Source organism: Plodia interpunctella, chromosome 7 (genome assembly GCF_027563975.2).
Source record: "Plodia interpunctella isolate USDA-ARS_2022_Savannah chromosome 7, ilPloInte3.2, whole genome shotgun sequence".
Classification (NCBI taxonomy): domain Eukaryota; kingdom Metazoa; phylum Arthropoda; class Insecta; order Lepidoptera; family Pyralidae; genus Plodia; species Plodia interpunctella.
This window is the reverse complement of record NC_071300.1, coordinates 2,736,784-2,757,473: the sequence shown is the minus strand read 5'-3', so window position 1 is coordinate 2,757,473 and position 20,690 is coordinate 2,736,784. Positions and strand designations below refer to the sequence as shown.

General features: G+C 37.0%; 1 protein-coding gene across 1 annotated transcript; it reads right to left on the bottom strand.

The window, feature by feature from the left end:
- Positions 1-199: 199 nt before the first annotated feature.
- Positions 200-8,670, bottom strand: LOC128671599 (uncharacterized protein). The gene is made up of 13 exons (XM_053748238.2): positions 8,349-8,670; positions 7,970-8,149; positions 7,553-7,736; positions 7,125-7,274; positions 6,237-6,433; positions 5,748-5,958; positions 4,616-4,845; positions 3,932-4,123; positions 3,104-3,217; positions 2,105-2,226; positions 1,540-1,675; positions 897-1,065; positions 200-400 (listed from the first exon to the last, which is right to left on the bottom strand). Exons 1-13 carry the CDS (start codon positions 8,547-8,549, stop codon positions 216-218), a joined length of 2,271 nt encoding a protein of 756 aa, XP_053604213.1. The 5' UTR covers positions 8,550-8,670; the 3' UTR covers positions 200-215.
- Positions 8,671-20,690: the final 12,020 nt, after the last annotated feature.

Here is a 20,690-nt window from a genome sequence, read left to right as displayed (position 1 = left end):
TGGCCCCGCCCCGCGCCTGTTTTGCCTTACTATACGGAGACGCCTATCATAGTGATATCTATCATATTTAATCCCATTGTGCGTTGGCAAAATAATCCTTTTGCCGAACGATGGAGATATAACACAAGAAAAGATTTGACATGGAAAGAATGAAGCAAGACATATTTAAGTGAGTATTAGAATAAATAATACAATAAAATAAACAATATACTTTATTATTTCCTTTTCTTCTTATTATTCTTAGATTTGGATTTGAACTTGAGCCGTTGTTTGAGTTTCTCCTTGCGCAAGCGCTCCTTGACGATTTGCTGTTTGTTTTTGAACTCCTTCGAGGAAGCTTCCGCCTTCTTCTTGGCCAATCGCTCGTTGTGCTTCACCCAGTGTGGACGGAATTCCGACACTGGAATTGAAATAAAAATTATTTAATTTCAGGTTCACAGTGCAGTATAAAAACCTAAAACAAAAATTTTCTAATTAGTCTGTCAATAAAGTGAAGAAAAGAAATTACGGCAATAGATTTTTTTTGTCATTGACTCCACAAATTAGTAGTATTATAAGTTACCCTATTTCAAAAATCAGCAATAGGATCAAAATTATTCAGCCTTGACAGCTGTTAGGCCACAATAGAATCCCCAAAAAGGGTTAACTGCGGCAGGTCACAAAATTATCGCCTAATCTTCAAAAGGTTTATTTTTACTTGAACCTTGGATTCCTGGCATCATAGACTAGAATAATAAATATTTTTCCAGGCCACCATATTAGGTATGTTCGAAGGTTTGAAAAAGTTGCTTTGGGGATTGCTTGAAATTATTTCAAAGTGGATATAATACAATATTTCGAAAGGCAATAGTAGGCTAGGCATCGTGCTACAAAATCAACCTTTCATATCACATCACCTGGTTTCTTCCTGCCAGCGTCCGCTGCATGTCCTGCGTCATCATCATCATCACCGTCATCGCGTTGCGGCGCGGCATTCCGTTTCCGCCACTCGTTGTATCGCCCGCTCTTGTACGTCGCCGGCACGCGACCGCCGCTTTCCGTACGTATCATCTTGCGACCGCCGTCCTGGTGATGAAGATTTTAGATTATTAGAGTAAAATATATTTATTTGCTAAAGTAAATAAACATGATATTATATTTTGTCGTTTCATAATAATTAACTTTATTTTGAAATGAATATTGTCAAGTTTTTACTTACAATACACTTGCTCGAAACATGCCTACAAGTGTTACATTAATTCCACTTTTTACATTCAAATATTCCAAATAGTGATACAAATTGCGGTTATTCCATATATCCACGCACATAATGTGTACCAACAAACGTTCCTTTACAACCCAGTGCAAACTTCATGTAAAATTTTAGTATATTATAGAATGTAGAATAGGTAATTAAATAATTTATTCAATCACTGACCTACAAATAGGTATAAAGATCTAAAAAACCTAGTGACCACAAAAATCTATCACATCTGAACGTTGTTGAACAAAAAAATAAATAGAAATAAATAGTAAATACAACACAGGATAATAACTCACAGGATCAACATGCACCATCTTCTTCCGCTTGCGGTCCCAGCGCAGCTGGTTGTGGTGCGCGCGCGCAGCCTCGCCGCTGTCGGCCGCCAGGCTCAGCTCCGCCGACGATGCGCCAGAGTTGAAGTTCACCGCCATGCTGGAATTTATTCATAACTAGCTCATTCCCGCGCCTTCACCCGCGTTTAATTTGTGCGTCCGCTCATAACTTCTCTCAGGTTCTAGGCAATATATTGCGAAGAAACCTTTATTTTAAGTTAGACCATCCGCTATACAACTGAGAAAACTGCATCAAATTTCATCCAGTAGTTTATACTACATAGCCCACTTATTGATTTTATTATATGTATAGACATAGATATTTATTGTCGTCAGAGATCTCTTGTTGTATTCAATGCGTGACAAAAAAAATACACCGTTGAGGATCTCACTCGTCGGCAGCCGATCTCGGGTCATGTATGTTTATCACAATAAAGCGACGTGGACAATTGCAGCTCTGCAGGACAAGTAGGTGTAAGTAACTAAATAAAAGCTTGTAAAAAGCAACGAAATGCTTGTTATCACATACCCAGCTTCAGTGTGTTGGTCGCTCGCCTGGTGGGGAATGTAATTCTCATCTCGGACCACTTCTTTCGTTTTCTTTGAGTTTTTATTCGAATCTAATAGACCGTCTACTAACAATCCTTCAGCCTGAAAATTTAACACAGTGTTAATATAAAACTATTGATATTAGAACCTATCATATTTTTTGTCTTGTTAGTTTTTTTATTATAATTTAAAGGTAAAGGTAAATAAAATAAATAAATAAATATATTAGGACAAATCACACAGATTGAGTTAGCCCCAAAGTAAGTTCGAGACTTGTGTTATGAGATAACTCAATGATACAATATTTTATAACAAATACATATATAGATAAACATCCAAGACCGGGGCCAATCAGAAGAAGATCATTTTCCATCATGACCCGACCGGGGATCGAACCCGGGACCTCTCGGTTCAGTGGCAAGAACTTTACCACTGCGCCACCGAGGTCGTCAATTATTCTTAATTTTAATTATTCGTCAAATATTATTAATTTACATCTTTTTAGTACAATAAAGTAAGTACAGACGATTTGAATACGTGATTTTTGCGAAAGTTTGTGAGTGTTATGTTTGTTACTCTTTCACGCAAAATCTACTGGACCGATTATGAAATTTGGTACACAGGTAGAATATAATCTGGAATAACACATAAGGTACTTTTTATCCCGAAATTCCCACGGGAGCGAAGCCCCGGGGCGCAGCTAGTATCGTATAATTTCATCTTTCATCACCCTGTTCTGGCATATTAAAATTTTATTAGATGAAAATATTCAATATTAATTGGCAATCGAACCCATTTGCCAATCCGGCGCAGCTCGACATCGTCAAGGTGCTAACTTTTTTCATTTATTAAAATAATTTATTTAAACATCATAAATTTTTAAAATCGAATGAAAAGAATAACTTGTATAATTACATCTTTACATCCTCTTCTAACTTAATTTGAAATAAGCTGAGATTTTTATGACTTCATCACTCACCATTAATTTCTTATTGTCCCTAGTCTTCTGCACCATTTTGCCGTGCAGTTTTTTCTTCGCTTTCATCGCGATGTACTGCGGCGAGTCGTTCTTAGTGGATAGCTCTAAAATTGTCTGCAAATTGGGGTGTCATCGTACAAAATGTAGATAGACAACTATAGACTTCGTCAAATCTTTCGTTTCGCTCGTACATGACAAATGTGTATTTTTAATACACATACATGATAAAAAACGGTACAGAGTGATCATATATTTTGTCCCTCGCTGTGTTTCCAGTTGGGAAGTTGTATGGAAATGTGTTATTTCTTTTCGCTACGCTAGCTCGTCGTTTTTAATTTACTTTGTCCTTGTTATATACACTTGCAAGTAGCTGGTATTTCAATATCATGGATGCCATACGAGGCGATAGATACTAACCTTGGCAGCCGATAGACAACAGTGGCATTCCTAATGAGGGTTAAGGTCAAGCAGGCGACCCGTTGAATCACAGCAGAATCTTCAAAATATCAAGCATGAACTGGACACGCAAAGTTAAGAGAGAGAGAAGGAACTGGGTAAACTGTCTCTTCATAGTCGTATTCCTCATGGCTGAGGGTCGTGGTCATTACGTGGAATGAAACATACGCAACAACTTTCTTGGCATTATTAATGCAGGTTTCCTCACGATGTTTTCCTTCACCGGAAGCAAGTGGTGGTCGATGAAAACTACTATACACGTCAAATTGGTATACAAACTCATGTGGCACGAATAGGTAGATTCGAACCATGGACCATTACACCACCACCGCTTCAACCGGGTAACCTGTCAGACGACTACAGATAACTTACCCCTTTAGGCGTATAGTTCTTGATCTTCTCGACCAGCTCATTGGCTGCATTCTGGCCATCGTCCACGAGGAAGGGGTGAGTGAGCACCGGTGTAGATGTTAGCTTGGCTCGCCTGTTGCCCTCGGCGGACGCGGGTTCGCGCCACTTTAAGTACTGCTGCCAGCCGCGGGAGCAGGTGCGGGCTGCTTCCTCCTGATATATGTACAAATATACATGGGAATGATGACCCGAATAATAAATCCTAACTAATATTATAAATGCGAAAGTAAGACGCTCTGTCTACTCGACAAATATTCTTTAAATTTTGCATCCATGTAGTTTGAAGTATGGATAAGGACATAGGGCACCTTTCATCCCGGAAAAATAACTGTTCCCGTGGGAAATTAACATCTGAGTCGTTATGGCTATTCATATAATTTGAGACCACTATTATGGGGCTACTCTTTTCGGGAAAACTTCTTAATAAAAATATATATCAGTATTACTCAAAACCTGCCATTACAGAATATCGAATAAATCAATATGGACTACTAGCTGTTGCCCGCGGATTCGCCCGCGTTAATTTGCCCCGGGAACAGTTATTTTTCCGGGATGACCCTATGTTCTTCTCCATACTTCAAATGATATGTATGCAAAATTTCAAGAAGATTGCTTATTTGCATAATTACTTTTAAATTAACTTACCACTTCAGAGAAATTCTTCTCCCAAGCGACGACATCCTGGTGCCTCAGTTCCAAAGCGGCGGTGGGCATCGCGCCCCACACGCCCGAGGGGCACGCGGGCCCGCAGTCCGCGGGCGCGGGGCTCCGCAGCGCCGCGCCCAGGAACAGCTGCAGGTCGAGCAGGTGCGCCGCGTCGTCCGCCGCCACCAGCGACCACGCCCGTCCCGCTCTGCCCGCGCGCGCGCTGCGACCTGGGTTATCATTATTACTTATGATTATGAACAAGACGGATAGATTTCATTAAAACACCGATGAAGGATTCCCTAACGGAATGTACACGCAGTGCTATGAATAAATACATATATATATATATATATATATATATATGGACAAATCACACAGATTGAGCTAGCCCCAAAGTAAGTTCGAGACTTGTGTTATGGGATAATAACTCAACGATACAACGATACTATATTAACAAATACACATATAGATAAACATCAGAAAAAAATCATTTTCCATCATGACCCGACTGGGGATCGAACCCGGGACCTCATCGGTTCAGAGGCAAGCACTTTACCACAACGCCACCAAGGTCGTTAAATAATGTAGGAATATTTTGCATTGTGATAAAATAAACTAGTAGTGATTTTCGGACAACTTGATATTTATATTGGCAAACTACAAACTTACAAACTAACTTAATTGTGACAGATGGCAATACACATTGAGTCATAGATAAACAGAGACTACAACTGGTTGGTTGCGTTTCGTTTCATCCAACAAAGAGCGAGAAGTGGAGAACTATCATCATGATCCGTAACCACTCCATCAGGAGTGTACGACTGAGAAGAGGAATGATTATAGTACGAAAATGTCTTCTATTATTTTGTAACTAGCTTTTGACCGCGACTTCGCCCGCGTGATTTCCCACGGGAGCAGTTTTTATGCATGTACAATGTTAGGCATTAGAAAAATCATTCGCAAAGGCACTACACAAAAACTATTGTATATAAAATAATGCGGTTTACACCACAGTGTTCCTAAAGATCTACCTTATAATATGATACATTAGTCTAAATGCCAATATTAAATTTCATACGGTTTTATTCGCGGACAAAGGCTCTAGTCATAAAATGATACTTATACTTACCAACTCTATGAACGAACAGTTTTGGCGTAGCCGGAAAGTTGTAATTGATAACTGTATCCAAAGCCGGTAAGTCTAATCCTCTTGCCGCCACATCGGTAACTAGTAGTACTGAGCATTTCTTGTTGATGAATCTCCCTAGGGCAATTTTACGGGCCGAGGAATCTAGGCCGGAATACGCGTATGTTGATGATATACCGGCTTTTTGTAGTATCTGGAATGTCGCAAATATGATGTAAATGGAAAGGAATTATTGAAAACGAGGAATGTAACAAGAAGTATATTAAACCGCGCGATATAAGAATATTTTTTTTAAACAAAAGTTTTTTTTTGTTTAGAGACAAAAAGAAAACACATTTTGGATTGAATGTCCCATCCCAATTGCCCAATCCCCTAAGTATTCTTTTTCTTTTTGTTTATCTATGGCATGAAAAATAGAAAATTATATTATAATTATAATTTTTTGATATAAATGATTTAAGATTCTCTTACCAGATTTAAATATTCAACATGATGTTTAGTGGCAGCAAAAACAACAGCCTGCGGAGTCTGCGGTGTCAATACTTTGTCCAACAGGAGAAGTAATGCAGCAGTCTTCAGCTCAGCTCTGACAGAGATCCAGCCGAGCCATAGAGTAGATGGGAGCTTCCAATCCACATCCAGACGTATCAGCATGGGATCCGATAGACCTGTAATTAAAATTAGATGTGAAAATTGGACAGACTAATGGTTAATTTTTGTAAGGATTCTTATGGAACTCAAATAAATCAGGTATAATGTTGTATGTATTTGAGTTATTTCCACATATATAATGACCAAAGGACATGTCCTGACCATAGGGTCAGGACATGTGCATGAATTGTGCGTTTAAATCTGATTTAAATATATATGACCCACTTAACTACTGTAATAAGCACATCGCCTACAGACTAAACTCATGCTGACGGATAACTTTTTTTTTTTTAAATAAATTTTTTGTCGAGGCTTCAGTTGCTTGGTGCGACTATGCCAGCCTCATGGGGAAATTCCATTTTATTTGGTATTATGTCTGCCTTTGCGTCATCACCCCTCTCCAGAATGTATAAATACATCTGGCCTCCCGAGACAATCAGACAATCGTTTGTTCAACGTAATGTTGATCTCACCATCGCCCAAACAGAGATCACACAGGAGTTTATTTCTTAAGCTTGAGTACTGATAACATTCCAACAAAACATGAAGCAAATCTTCAGTTTTATTGCACACATTACATGCATCCGAATGGGCTTTTTTAATAAGAAAATAAAACTTGTTAACTCGGATAACCTTTGTTTATGCATTCTGTATCAAATCTTTGCGATCAAGGGATATATAAAATTTTGACAAAAATATCTAGAATACCGGCTCTGGCGAATTCCACCAACATTTTGGGCAGAGTAGCTGAGAACAGTAATGTTTGACGACTAGAAGGCAGCCTGGCGACTATTTCACTCAGTTGCTCGCCGAAACCAAGTTCAAACAGGCGATCTGCTTCATCAAACACAATTGTATCTGTAAAGAACAAAAGTATATTATGATTCATTCACACATTGAGAGAGCAACATTATTTTTTATTTCTGGAATAATAGAGAAGTAGTTTTTTGCAGCTGATGCATCTATATCGAGCAGTGATGGAAGCATAACATAAAATGTATTTTACTATATAAAGTCACTTAACAGATATTTAACTAAGTAGTTATTAAAGAACTCAAAATCATAAGTTCATAGATGCAAAAGCTAAAACAATTTACAGGATTGTTTATTTTTATATTTATGTTCAAAAAACTTACTGATGTGGTCCAATTTGAGGCTCATCTCAATGCAAATGTGTAGGAATCTCCCGGGTGTAGCAACTACAATATCTGGAGCTGTACCAGACATGACACTGAATTGCTGTTCTATGGACTCCCCGCCCAGGATAGCCGCTGATGATAGACCGGTGAACTTGCCCAGTTCTCGCACAAACTTTAATGTCTAGAACAAAAGTAAAATTATAAACTGGCACTTTTACAAGATTTGAAGTGTATAGTTTGTGGTTGTGACTAAAATCAAAATAATTGTGATCAAATAATTTTATTCTAAATCCAAAATGCAGACAGTTTAATAAGGTTCTCTAAATTTTAACAAGACCCAAAGCCTATTGAAATGTTTATATATTGTACTACTTAATACAGATTTTTTCCCCTAAATTATAGTTATGTACATACCTGTAATGCTAACTCTCTAGTGGGGGACAAGATGAGAGCTCTGAAGTTTTTCCCCGGCATAGGCTTGCTCGTTGGAGAAGTAAGTTTCTCCAATATTGGCAACACAAAACAGGCTGTTTTTCCAGAGCCTGTGCGCGCCATGGCGACGACATCTTTACCTTGCAATGCTAGCGGTATGGTCTGAAAATTTAATAATGAATGTTTTTCACTTCACTTTTTAATTTTTTGTGGCTCCATTGTTCTATACGGATTCCTAAGGAAGGTTTAGGTGTACAATTTATAATGGTTTCTACCCGAGCAAAGCCGGGACGGGCCACTAGTTATTAAATACCTTATATTTCATAAGAACAAAAGCAATAATCAATGTTTTGCAAGGTACCTTTCGTTGAATTGGTGTCGGCTGTTTGTAACCTCTTTTGGTAATTCCTTTGAGAACTGGAAAACTAAATCCCATGGATTGAAAACCACCAGATCCTTTGTTTTTCTTCTTTGCACTTTTCGCCTCATTTTCAGTAGTTTTTTCTTCGGATGGTACCTCGAAACCAGGGAGGTCATCTCCCAATAATTTAGGTTTTAACATATTTTATTTGTTACATTAATAATTGGGTTGATATTTTAAATAATACTTTTTAGTTTCTCACGTGTACTAATAAACATAACCTTAATGCCATCCTACTATACTATCACTGACAGATACTGTTGATGACAGCTGCTGTCATTGTCAGTTAGTGATGTCGATCGAAAATGATAAGACTATGGATAATAATATTAGTATATGATATATTAGTATCATTACTATCGATAACTAAAAATGTACGTTTACCTTATTGATGGCTAGTAATAGAATCGATAGTATTACACCTTGATAGTCGACATTTTATCGGTACTTTCGATATTCTGAACAGTATTTTATAATCTTAATGATACTAGCGATAGCTATTATCAAATCCTACTTAAATTAAACAAATCGCTAATCAAATAGATACAGTATCGATAGTTCTATGTATCGATTCGAAATGTTTTGCATTACTACTATCTGTCACTGTCACTACTTTAAGCTGTACATGGTATGGCACCGCGTTTGCGTTTGGTTTCTACTGGGAATACTTTCACAAAAATATTTTTTAGATCTTAATCTATGAGATTTTCATTATGTTTAATATTATTTAGACTGGTTCTTGGTAAAGGCAACGGTGTTACTGAATAAATTTGTATTTTCATAATTTTTCCAATTTTGGTCGTCGGGTTCAATTGTACCGGTATTATCAAAATCAACTCAGATATGTATGTACCTAAATAAGTAGATGTGGCCGCAAGAATAAACTACTTACCTCAGAGCAGTGTTCGTGGAAATTGGTCTTTTTAATCAACATTTTAACATCTATATGGGTTAAATTTTAATTATGGAATGTGGACCTAATTGGTTTGCAAGTCAAGATACCTACTGTACTATACTGTACTATACTGTACCACGAATATTATAGGTTCAAGTACGTTATGGTAGGTATGTACCGTATCCCCCCGACGGGTTCCCATCTTGTCGCGATGGTGGGGCTTAGTAACCGGGGGAGCTGGTCTGACACAACCAGCCACCCCGGTGAACCAAGAGGAACCCAAGGCCCAGAGACTTTGGTGGGTGCTCTGGGCCTGGTGGACGGTCCCCTCAGTAGTACTGCCAAATTCAAATTCAAATTCAAATTCAAATCAAATTCAAATCATTTATTCAGAAATTAGACCTTCACAGGCACTTTTTCTCGTCAATCTTTAAATTTATAGTTATTTCTCACAAGCTAGAAACTACTGGCTGGTGACCCGCCACCAGCCTTTGGATGTGGAAACTAGAGGGGACCAGAGGTGGGGTCGCGGGGGTTTGTCCTCCGCGACCACAGCGCGGCCGTGGCGCTGAACACGGTGCGGTGGGGCCGCAGGGGAAGAGGAGAGTCGGTATGTCTCTCGACGATCCCCCTGTCCTCTGCGGCCGAAGGGTGGCTGCCTCTGTATCGGGCGCAATGTGTGGGTGTCACCTGCCTATCACCTCTTGCGCCCGTACAGAGGCAGACTTGGGTGCCCTGTGGCACCCAAGATTTTGTGTGTGTCCTGTGTGTCCTGTGAGCGGTCGGTGATGCCCGCTTCCCCCGTCAGCTTTCTGACTGGTGCGCGGAGCGGGCTTGATGGTCCGCGCCACGCTCGCGTGGCGTAAGGAGCGGGTGGTTAGCACTTGTGCTTGCTGCTCGCCCAGGTCGGGGCCGAAAGGCCAGCCGGGGGGGCGTCGCGGTGAAATGTCTAGCGACCCCGTGACGTCCCCCATAACGACAGCGTGGAAACGCCCCAGGGGTTTAGTGGGTATGCTGGGCCGACTAGCGGCCCAGGAGTCCCACACTCAGTGCGTAACAAGCATTCCCCTGGGTAAACAAAAAAAAAAGGTATGTGCCGTATTATAATGTATTCATATAGATTTTACATTGTGATTGACGCGTTATTAAATAACAAACGGACCAAACATTTATATTATTCAACTGCGTTTTGAAATACTTGCTTTATCTGTTTGAGGTGTATAAGCACCAAAAAAAAGATTTCTATTGGTTTGATTAAGTAAGTAAGTACATACGTATTGCTAGATAAGTTTAATTAAGTACATACCACATCCGGTGCATTTGTAAATAAACACTTAAGTTATCACACTAACAGGTATTTATATCCAATTAGTCTGATAAGAAGTAGGTACCTTTTAGGTATAGGTAAGTCCTATCTGAAACAATGGTCGTCGAATGGTTTAAGGACGAGGTTCACAGGCGGGCACGCCTGTGAATCGAAAGGTCCCAGTAGTTTTCATCGACTAGCTTTAGGGGAAGAAAAACCTCGTGAAAACCTACGTAAATCTAGTAGTGTTAATTTATTATAGTGAGTAAAATGATGAAGGCAATAGCAACCACTCCATTAATATTGGCACGAAAGTAGTTGTATTTTATGTAATAACTACATGACTGTTAGGTGAGGATTTTTACTAGTGAGCAAGCAAACAGGCAAGCAGTTCCCTGTATTAGGTGCATATCTTGTTCAATTAACACATTGAGTAAAGGGCGAAGTGCGCCTTACCTACTTGTTGGAAATTTTGCGTCACCGCACCTGCATCCGTTTGGTCAACACAAGTAATAACCGCCTTCCACGTCAATCATTTACGTGTAAGTAATAAGACATCACTCGTGCTGGGATTTCCCATCTCCGAAGGCTCTAGACTTCGCCGCCGTGGAATTTTACGATATTTTTTGCGTGGTCACTCACCAAAGGTTGCAGCCGCCGCATTTAACTTATTTCTTGTTTCGGCTATAAACAACTCCGACTGACGTAGGTATCTTTCGAATGTAAGTCTATATTTAGCAGGAAAAAACTTGTTTATTACTACATCATACTCCATATTTTCGAACACGTTTTTGCAGTTGAAAATATTCTGGAAATCTGCTTGACTGCTTGTAATTTTAATGCCCTTTTGACTATTATTTATTTTTGTTGTTCGACTGGCATAATGCTTTATTGTTAGGTAACTTTGGAAGTTTTGCGATAAAGTTTAAATAAATAAATACCTGCAATAGATATTTATAAGATAGGTGGTTCTGTTAGGATATTTTGAGCGTTGTCATCAGTGCCTCTTGTCGACATATAGTATAATATATAGGTATTTCAAATGCCTATTGAGGCAGTAGGCATTTCACACAAATCGAGTAGGTTCTATATGTTCTAAAGATCGAGAAGCCAATAAACCAGCCCAGCATCTTGTTGCACATAAACATTGCAGATATACCTAGGTACGAATTGGTAGGTACCTACTTATTTTCCTGTTTAGGTACGTTTTCGAGTAGAGGTTGAGCATTAGAGACTATCCATTTTTTTCAATTTTCCATTTATCATGTGCACGCAGGTGTCGATAAAAAGACAGGTAAATGAGATTGATGATCGATTGCACTCTTCTTGATAAAATCGTCGGCTATAATGAATTAGGATTTAGTAGGAGTATGGTTACTGGTTCTTAGAGCGTTTCGACCGCTGCGGCCGTGCTGTCATTACGATCCGTCAATTTTCTTGAGGAAGGAATCATTTCCAAAATCAATTATTCATAATTTAAAGTGAAAGTAATTTCATAATGTAAAGATTAATTATTTTAAAGTGATATATTAAAACTAATTCTTGTCTTTGTTAAAGTTTGAAAAATTGTAATGACATCGCTCGCTGCCGTAGCGGTCGAAACGCTCTGAGAACCACCGATAACCAATTGTAGACTAATTCTATTGAATATAAAGACATTGTAATATGCATACAGTCTTGATCTTTTATTATGTAAAACTCCCACTAATTTTTTCACTCGTCCCTGTCCAAAGCAAAGCTCGACCTATTTTTCTTGACGGATATTTTCCTTGATCTAAGTAACGACATCATCTGGGATCCGTTGTGTAATGTTTTCGACACTTATCTACGTTCATTTCGGTATCATTATATCAAATATTTCACTTTTTGTTGAAGTGGGACACACAAACAAAACAGTAAACAGTAGGTACCTACCTACCTACTCGCAGTGACCTGTCTGACATTTATCATTATTTCCTTATTCTTGTAGGGATCATTTGAGTTCATTGTGATGGTGACCTACACTTGCAGAATAAATTACTCCATAATGTTTACTAGAAATATCTTGTACAAATTTGTAGGTATCTAACCCGCGTTGACCTTCGTTCAAAAGGAGGTACTTACCTAATACTATCCTAATCCTAACGAATAAGTATTAGGTATAAATGCGAATGTAAAATTGTTTATTACCTTTTATCGGTTTAACTACTCACCCAATATTCTTGAATTTTTTCATACCTACTTAGGTACATGTAGTTTCCTAGTTGTAGTAACCTATTCATCTCGGAAAAATAATTGTTCCTGTGGAAAATAAACGCGGGCGAAACCGCGACCAATACCTAGCTAGATTAGCTATAATTTCCAATTAATAGCCATCGTCATACATGTTACACAAGCTTTATAGCTCATTTTGAAAACAAAAATAAGATTGAGTGGTTATAAGAGCGCTAGGCCCCGGATAGTCAGAGGTGCGGATTTGATTCCCCAATTTTTTCATCTCATTATCATATTTTTTCAAAAAGAGCCACACCTACTTAATTTGAAACAAAAACGGTCGACGAGTTATAATACTTACTAGGTAATAAGTACATAATCTCCTCGATGGACGGTACAGCCATAGAAATATGTCGTACATTATTCTCGATTTGTACAGCCAACTGTAAACTCTTATTGTAAGTAGTATTTAAGCAGCGAAGAATATTGGACTGTTATAAACTACTGAAAAATCAAATTTCTTTCTCCATGGCAACTTTGTTAGCAGCTTAATTGGCTCAACGTAATAGCTAAGGGTGGGTTGCACCGCCAACTTTGACAGTAACTTTAACGTGCACTGGAAAACACGAAGTACCTACGCTATTATGCCTAAACGTCAGCGGCGCGCCAGTGCAATGCAACTCACCCCAAGTAATTGTCTTATGTGATTGTTAAAGTTTATTAGAAGTAGTATAAACGTTTTAATTATTATAACAATTACAACGTATCTAGCAATAACACCGTCAATTACAAATACTAATAATTTATACGTAAATAATTTAATCGCTTCCAGGATACCAGTTTAATCGGTGTTTTATGAAAATTAGGGTTCATGAGTGCATGTGTCCGGTCGTAAAATTACAGGCAAAGCGGATCCAGGCCATCAGACACATTAACACGATCAGACAAGAGAGAGAGAGAGAGTTAAACTAGGTACAAAGAAAGAACCTCTATTGACCATATATATTTTCGCAAACTATACTCTTGTTTATCTAAAAGTAAAATAGAAAAGGCACGAAGTAATTTAATTTCAGCTACTACAGTTTTCATAAATCATAAAAGAGTAATACACAAAAGTAAACTACGTATCTACTTGATATAATCATTATGAAAAATAATTTGTAAGGAGATTAATACAAATGGGAAACAATTTTCTAAAGATGGAGGCGTATTATCGAGACGAGTGTATTCATTTATTCACCGTTATTACAACTCGTATATAACCTTTCATCTACTTAAGTTACTACCAGACAACAGTACATACCCTTTTAAAGAAAAAATAATCTTAATTATTATTTTTTCTTTAACAATCATAACTATTATAAAACAAAAAACGTTCCGTTTTCAATCCTGTAAGATAACAATTCAAATTAGAATTATTTTTTTCTTTTAATTTTTTGACAAGGCTTCAGTGCACTTTGTGTGACCTGTCAACCTAAGAATATAAAACAAGATTCCATTAGTGAAACTCTAAATTCTTACGAATATGGGTAGGAATAGTAGGTTTATATAATATTACGACTACCGACTACCTACTAATTATATTTTTTATTAGTTACACATTACAAATCTTATATAATTCCGATTCCGATAAAAGTTCCGACGCGTGTATTTGCACGTTGTTTAATAATTTCTCATGAATGACATGACAGGTGACCTGATTACACAATGTAATTTTCCTCAGTAATCGTAGCAATTATAAAAAAAAAATGTTATTGTTTTCTTGTCATGCTATTAAACTGTTGATCGATTAGTATATCTAATGAAATCTAGGTAACCTAGGCGAATTGTAGAGGTTCCAACACTATGTTCAGGCCCTTTCTTGTCGATTTTAAAGTAATTGTATTAGTCAGCTGGTGGTTGGTCCCACTGCTGGGCAAATACTTTTCCTTCCGCCTCGGTTCGTGGTACAGTCGGCCTGTCCATTAGAAGTTACTAGAGATAATTTCATGAGAAATTTACTGAGAATTTTCTTAATAATAATAATTATTATTAAGAAAATTCAATTTATGGCTATACTTAGTATTACATACTTTTCAACGTACTATATTTAAAGTGTAAGAGTACAATCATTTGAAATATATGTTGACAAAGGAATGTCTCGGCTTCTGTTATCCTTAACAATGTTTTTTTGGCGATATCGCTTAATTCAGTAATAATAATCCCTCTACCTGAGTATTATCGAGATCGACGAATTATTATATAAATATAGGTTATGCATGGTTATTTTACAGTGATTAATCAATAATTAGGTCCACAGCATAAATGATTTATGCTTATAGTTGACAACAATATTGTTGTAACGGGTATTTAGCAATTAATATGTGGTATTTACTCAGGTAACAGAACAACTAATACTCGTGTTTTCGCACGTTTCTGTATTTATTTTTCATGATCTTTGCCTCGTAATTAAATAATGTAATCTTTTCCTCGTTATTAAATGATAGTGAGAAAAAATGTCGGTCATTGTTTTCTTGATATATCGTCCTTATTAATCCTTTCAATGTAGAGGAAGTATTCGTAGACACCTGATTATTATCTAGAAACTAAGTTTCAAGTCAGTAAATTGTAATCTAACTTACTATACATGATTGCTTACGTTGGTTAGGGTTGAAACTTGAAAGATATTTATTTTAGGCGTTCTGAATACGGGAGTTAGATTTTAATATCAATGATGTAATACGTACTACTTCATCATCTTCGTTATGGTCGTACTTTGAACTATTGCCTCCTTCGTTCTTACCCCCATGCCTTACTACACCCGTAGGATTAAAAAAAATACCTGCAGTCCTCCAATCCAGATACGCAGCTCCAAGAGGCACAGTCGCTTACGACATACCAGCCGTAGTAAAGAAGGAGTACTTTGTTATGTGAGCCAAGCAAGACAGATTGTACCTACTCGTATCGTATCAATGTAAATGTAAAGATGAAAATAAACGTGAGAAAATAAACAACTAATCGATGTGTTGGTAAATGGCAGCCATTTTTCGAATTGTCCCTTTTGAGAATTAACCATTTCGCCATTTAGTTCAGTTGAGACTAAGGTGCCAATTAGGCGTAATGCGACTAAATTAAATAACAGACTCGTGGCGAATATTTTACCGGCAAGTGTAGCTCATAAATAAAAATAATTACCTAAAGTAATTCAGTACTGCGTGTTTACGATTATTATGCAGAAAACGAAGATAAATAAGGAAGGAAATGAAACAAGAAGACTCCAAGCAAAAGTAAATAATAGAAATAGGTATTTTCAACAATTATTGTCAATAAATGAATGATGATTGTGGGAATTCTTGAAGTTCTGGCCATTTGTTTACTGAACATGCAGGCAGTAGTGATGACGTGTGCAGCAATTCCATTGCAAGCGATAATTCATTGAGATTATTATCTAGGATGTTGCGGTTTTCGGAAAAACTCATGATCTGTTTTCTTGAGAAAAACTGTTTGAATATTTTCTTAACTAGCAGCCCGCCCTGGATTCGCTCTGGTAAAAACAAATTGGCTTCCTTTGCTCTGGTATAAACATAACAAATTATACAAACCTTGTTCAGGAATCGCACTATCTATTGGTGAAAACCGCATGTACATCCGTGAAGTAGTTTTTTTTATTTATCGCGATCAGACGGAACCCTAAAGTTTACTAACACGAATCAACAACCAATGCACGCCACCACGAAAAACGTAGCCGCAGAAAACGCGTCCCAGTCGCACAAAGTTCCTGATTTCCTCTCATATATTACCTTTGGCCTCCCTCAGGATGTTATTGTTGATTCAATGGCTCAACCTCTGCTCTGTTGACTTAATGGATTAAGCATTTAAGCCATTACTTGCTGAAATGGTCCAGGACGACCCGATACCAACGGCAAACATTTGGTTTAGTAAACTTATTCAATTCATGACAAGAGGTGGTGGTGTAATGGTTAAGAACCCCGCCTGTGGATCGAAAGGTCCCAGGTTTGCGAATCCTACTCGTGCTACATGAGTTTGTATACCATTCTGATTCATGTATAGTAGTTTTCATTGACCACCACTTGCTTCTGGTGAAGGAAAACATCGTGAGGAAACCTGCACACTAGTTGATGACTAACTTATGTGTGAAATTGAGAAGGCAGTAGCGAACCACTCCATTAATAATGCCAAGAAAGTTGTTACGTGTGTTACATTCCACGTACCTCATGTGGTGTCAGCACAGTATGTAATTTCCTTCCATTTCGTTCTGTCATTTGCCATATCCATTGATATTGTTATATTAATAAAAATATCGTAAGTTGTGGTCAATCAATTTTTTTTTCATTAATTGTAGGTATGTAGAAAGAAACGTACTTATAGTTAAAAAATCTTTATTTAATTAAATATACAATTGTGGTGTTTTATTATACTTATTAATAAATTTATTATAACGACACGTATTTAATTTATAATACTCAGATATACACTTAAAATAAATTAAAGCTTCACATGGCATTTTAAAACTAGATAATATAAAACTTGAAACAATAAGGTAGTATTAAATATTTCGTGCACTTACGTCGATACAATTCCTACCTATATCTTTTAATAAGGTGTTAAATTCATTAAAAAATACAATTTTTCATATTACTCCATTTTTATTTTCTGAATATATATAATCAGTGAATAAGAAAAGTATTGATTTACTTTCGTTCTTATTAGCTACGTATGTGACCTTTTGCAAAGAGACAGACCTATAAATTGGCTCACGGATCACGCACCAATGAGGCCCCTAGGTCTCTGCAGCTCCCTTCTCAATATCGAATATTAAAATACCAAATTTCAATATTGGAGACGAATGAAAATTGAGATGCTTAATGGAAAATAAACCTAATTTCCACACCACTGTCTCCCGGTGATTACACACTGGATCAATGAATAACTTCATTGCCTGAACAATTTGATTGCAGTTTTTCATGTTGCGACAGCTATCGTGCATGGCTATTGTGCATTGAGCTGTCAGTCATTAGGCCAGTCTGGTTGACATTGTACTTAGCTATAAAGGACAGGTAATATTTGCTTATTAACTTCTGATGACCACTCTCTGACATTTGCCATTCACAATAAAGAAATACTAACGGAGATTTTCGACTCGCAGTGAGACGTCCGCCATTGTGACTCAACAACAATCACACCGCGATATGATTGGTTCGCCGCGTCTCAGTTCGAATCGATTCGATAGTGAGCAATGTGAGCAGTGATCATCGCAGTTTACGGACGCCTAAAACATCAGAGTAGTCACTCGTTGCCGGCGTTGAATGAATGTCAAATCGATCGAAATTCAGTACAAAAAAAGTTAAAATCCGCTCATTGTCAACATAGTGTTAAGGACGCAACACAACATTTTTGCGCAATCAAAATTACCGCAACAAAAGCATCCGGCGTGTACCGACCTTTACTGACTATATTTTTGAATTGAGCGTTCATTCATTAAATTGTGTGTACATTGTACAATTGCAGCTAATTACAAATTATATCCAAGTCGAACTGTCTTCTTGTTATTGGCAAACTAAATACGAGTAACTATATTGTAAGTGTAAATATATGTGTGAAACGAATGCATCGTCCTTTAAAAGTTTCCTTAAACGAGAAGACATGCACGGACTACTGATTATAGTAATTTCATTTTTGAGAAGATTTTAAACAAGTTCCGGTTATCGAAATCCGGATGTGACGTCGCACGATAAGAAAATTTGTATATAATTATAACGCAATTAAAGTTAAAAGCAACGGAAAATAATGCCAAGAAACAGTTAAATTTAGTATTTACTAGCGTCTCATCCCGGCTTTGGGTAAATACATAATAAATTATAGCCCTAGACCTTCCTCAGGAATCAAACTGTCTTGGTAGCCGCATGAAAATTTGTCCAGTAGTTTATGAGTTTACCGCGAAGAGACAGACAGACGCGGCAGCGGACTTTGTTTTATATTAATGTAAGGATATCGTAGTCAAAAGGCGAAGTCGGCTTCATTTTATCAATTTTCTCGACTAGGATAGAAGTCTGGGATTTCACGTACCTGTAACAACAAGAAACAGTAAATATTTAATTGCAATGACGGAAAGTGCAATAATTAATTCTAGGTGTTGTATGAGTAGACCTGGAAGAGCAATAAAGAATCCAAGACAAAAAGTAGAGAAAAGAAGAACCAGGCTTTGGAAATATTTCAAAAAATATAAAGTTTTTGCATAACAGAATAAAATGGGTGAAGAATGCTTTTATCTATGAGACAAATAAAACTTTAAACAAGGAATACTTACTGTAATAAATGGACGATATATGACGATGTCTAATTAGTTTTTTCTGTCTCATAGTACCTATTTTGTATATATTTTTCTCATCTGAGCGTTTTCCTGGTTTCTTCCCCAGCTGTTGAGCATCGGAAGGTCAGAAACTGGGCCTTTTCTACTTTTATGCCTCCACTTCGCGCGGACATCGGCATCCCTAGTTGTCTTAGTCCTTTAAATGTGTCATGACTATGAGATGACTATATTAATTAGGAAACATCAGTGAAGAGTTCAAAGGTTAGAGTAATATATAAACTTATAATTTGCTAAATATAATTAATCTATCTACCATAGCCGAAAACACTTACTTGTCACGAAATTTCGAAAACTGTTAAGTCAATAAAGATAACATTTTGCAGAAAGGCGGGTTGTGACTATAGGAGACAGATAAAGATGAAATTTTGCAGAAGGGACTTTTGGAAATTCCAGCCCTAAGGGGATAAAATTTTTGCAAGCTTTATTTGAAAAAGTTATTTTGATTTTTTTTTGAAGGCAAAATGACGCGGGCAAAGCCGCGCTCAAAAGGTAACAAAGTATAATCTCTTTTTTAAATGTTTATTAAACGACTAAAAATGGTATTCATTAAAAATTAATGATTTTCTGATATAATTACTCATAATTAGTAAAATTAGCGCTCATGGTAACCACCAAAAAAGGTTTTATTTTTCACAAAAAATGTGGAACATTCGTATTCATGGTATATCGAATAACTAAATTTAAATTTGTTAACCGACCTTGTGTGAGCCTTGTCCTTAACCTACAAGCTGCAAGTTTCGAGAAATATGATATAAAAAGGACATGACTTAACAAGAATAAATAATTTAACAAAGAAGGCTTCCTTATAAAGATACCATATATTTAAAAGGAAGCTTTCCTTAATAATTTTTTTTTCTTATTTTGAGAATGTATATGGTATCTATGTATATACATAAAAAATAATATGTACATACTTATAATTCTACTATTATTATAAATGGGTACTAAGTTTGTGAGGATGTATGTGTGTATTGGTTACTCTGTTACGCAAAATCTACTGAACAGATTGTTATGAAATTTGATATCCATCACCGAAATTCCCATGAATTCTAAAGAATTCGTGGGAATTTCACCAATTCTAAAGACGACGAGCTAGCGCAGCCGAATTAGGTAAAATATTTCCATATAATTCCTGAGCCAGCTCATAAAATGGAGCACGCGTTGGAAGAAGTTTATTTTCGTGTGCTTCTAAAACGCATTTCTCTTTGTTGTATGCGCGAGACGAAGTCTACAGATTTATCTATTTTTTAGAAACATTAAATTTTAATGCCGGCTATAGTTACCTACATATAATATCGCGAAACATTTCGCAAAATTTTAACGGATTCGGCATACCTTGTTTGTTTTCATTGCAGTCAATCAAAGGCCTCATATAAACTGCGCAATGTTACTGAGTTACTCAGTAACATTAAATGACCATACTTTATTTAATTTGAACAATACATGCATGTATAAGTAAGTATATTAGAAACTGAATGACCGTTACATAAACACAGCAAGGCCGCAGCTTCCTCACGC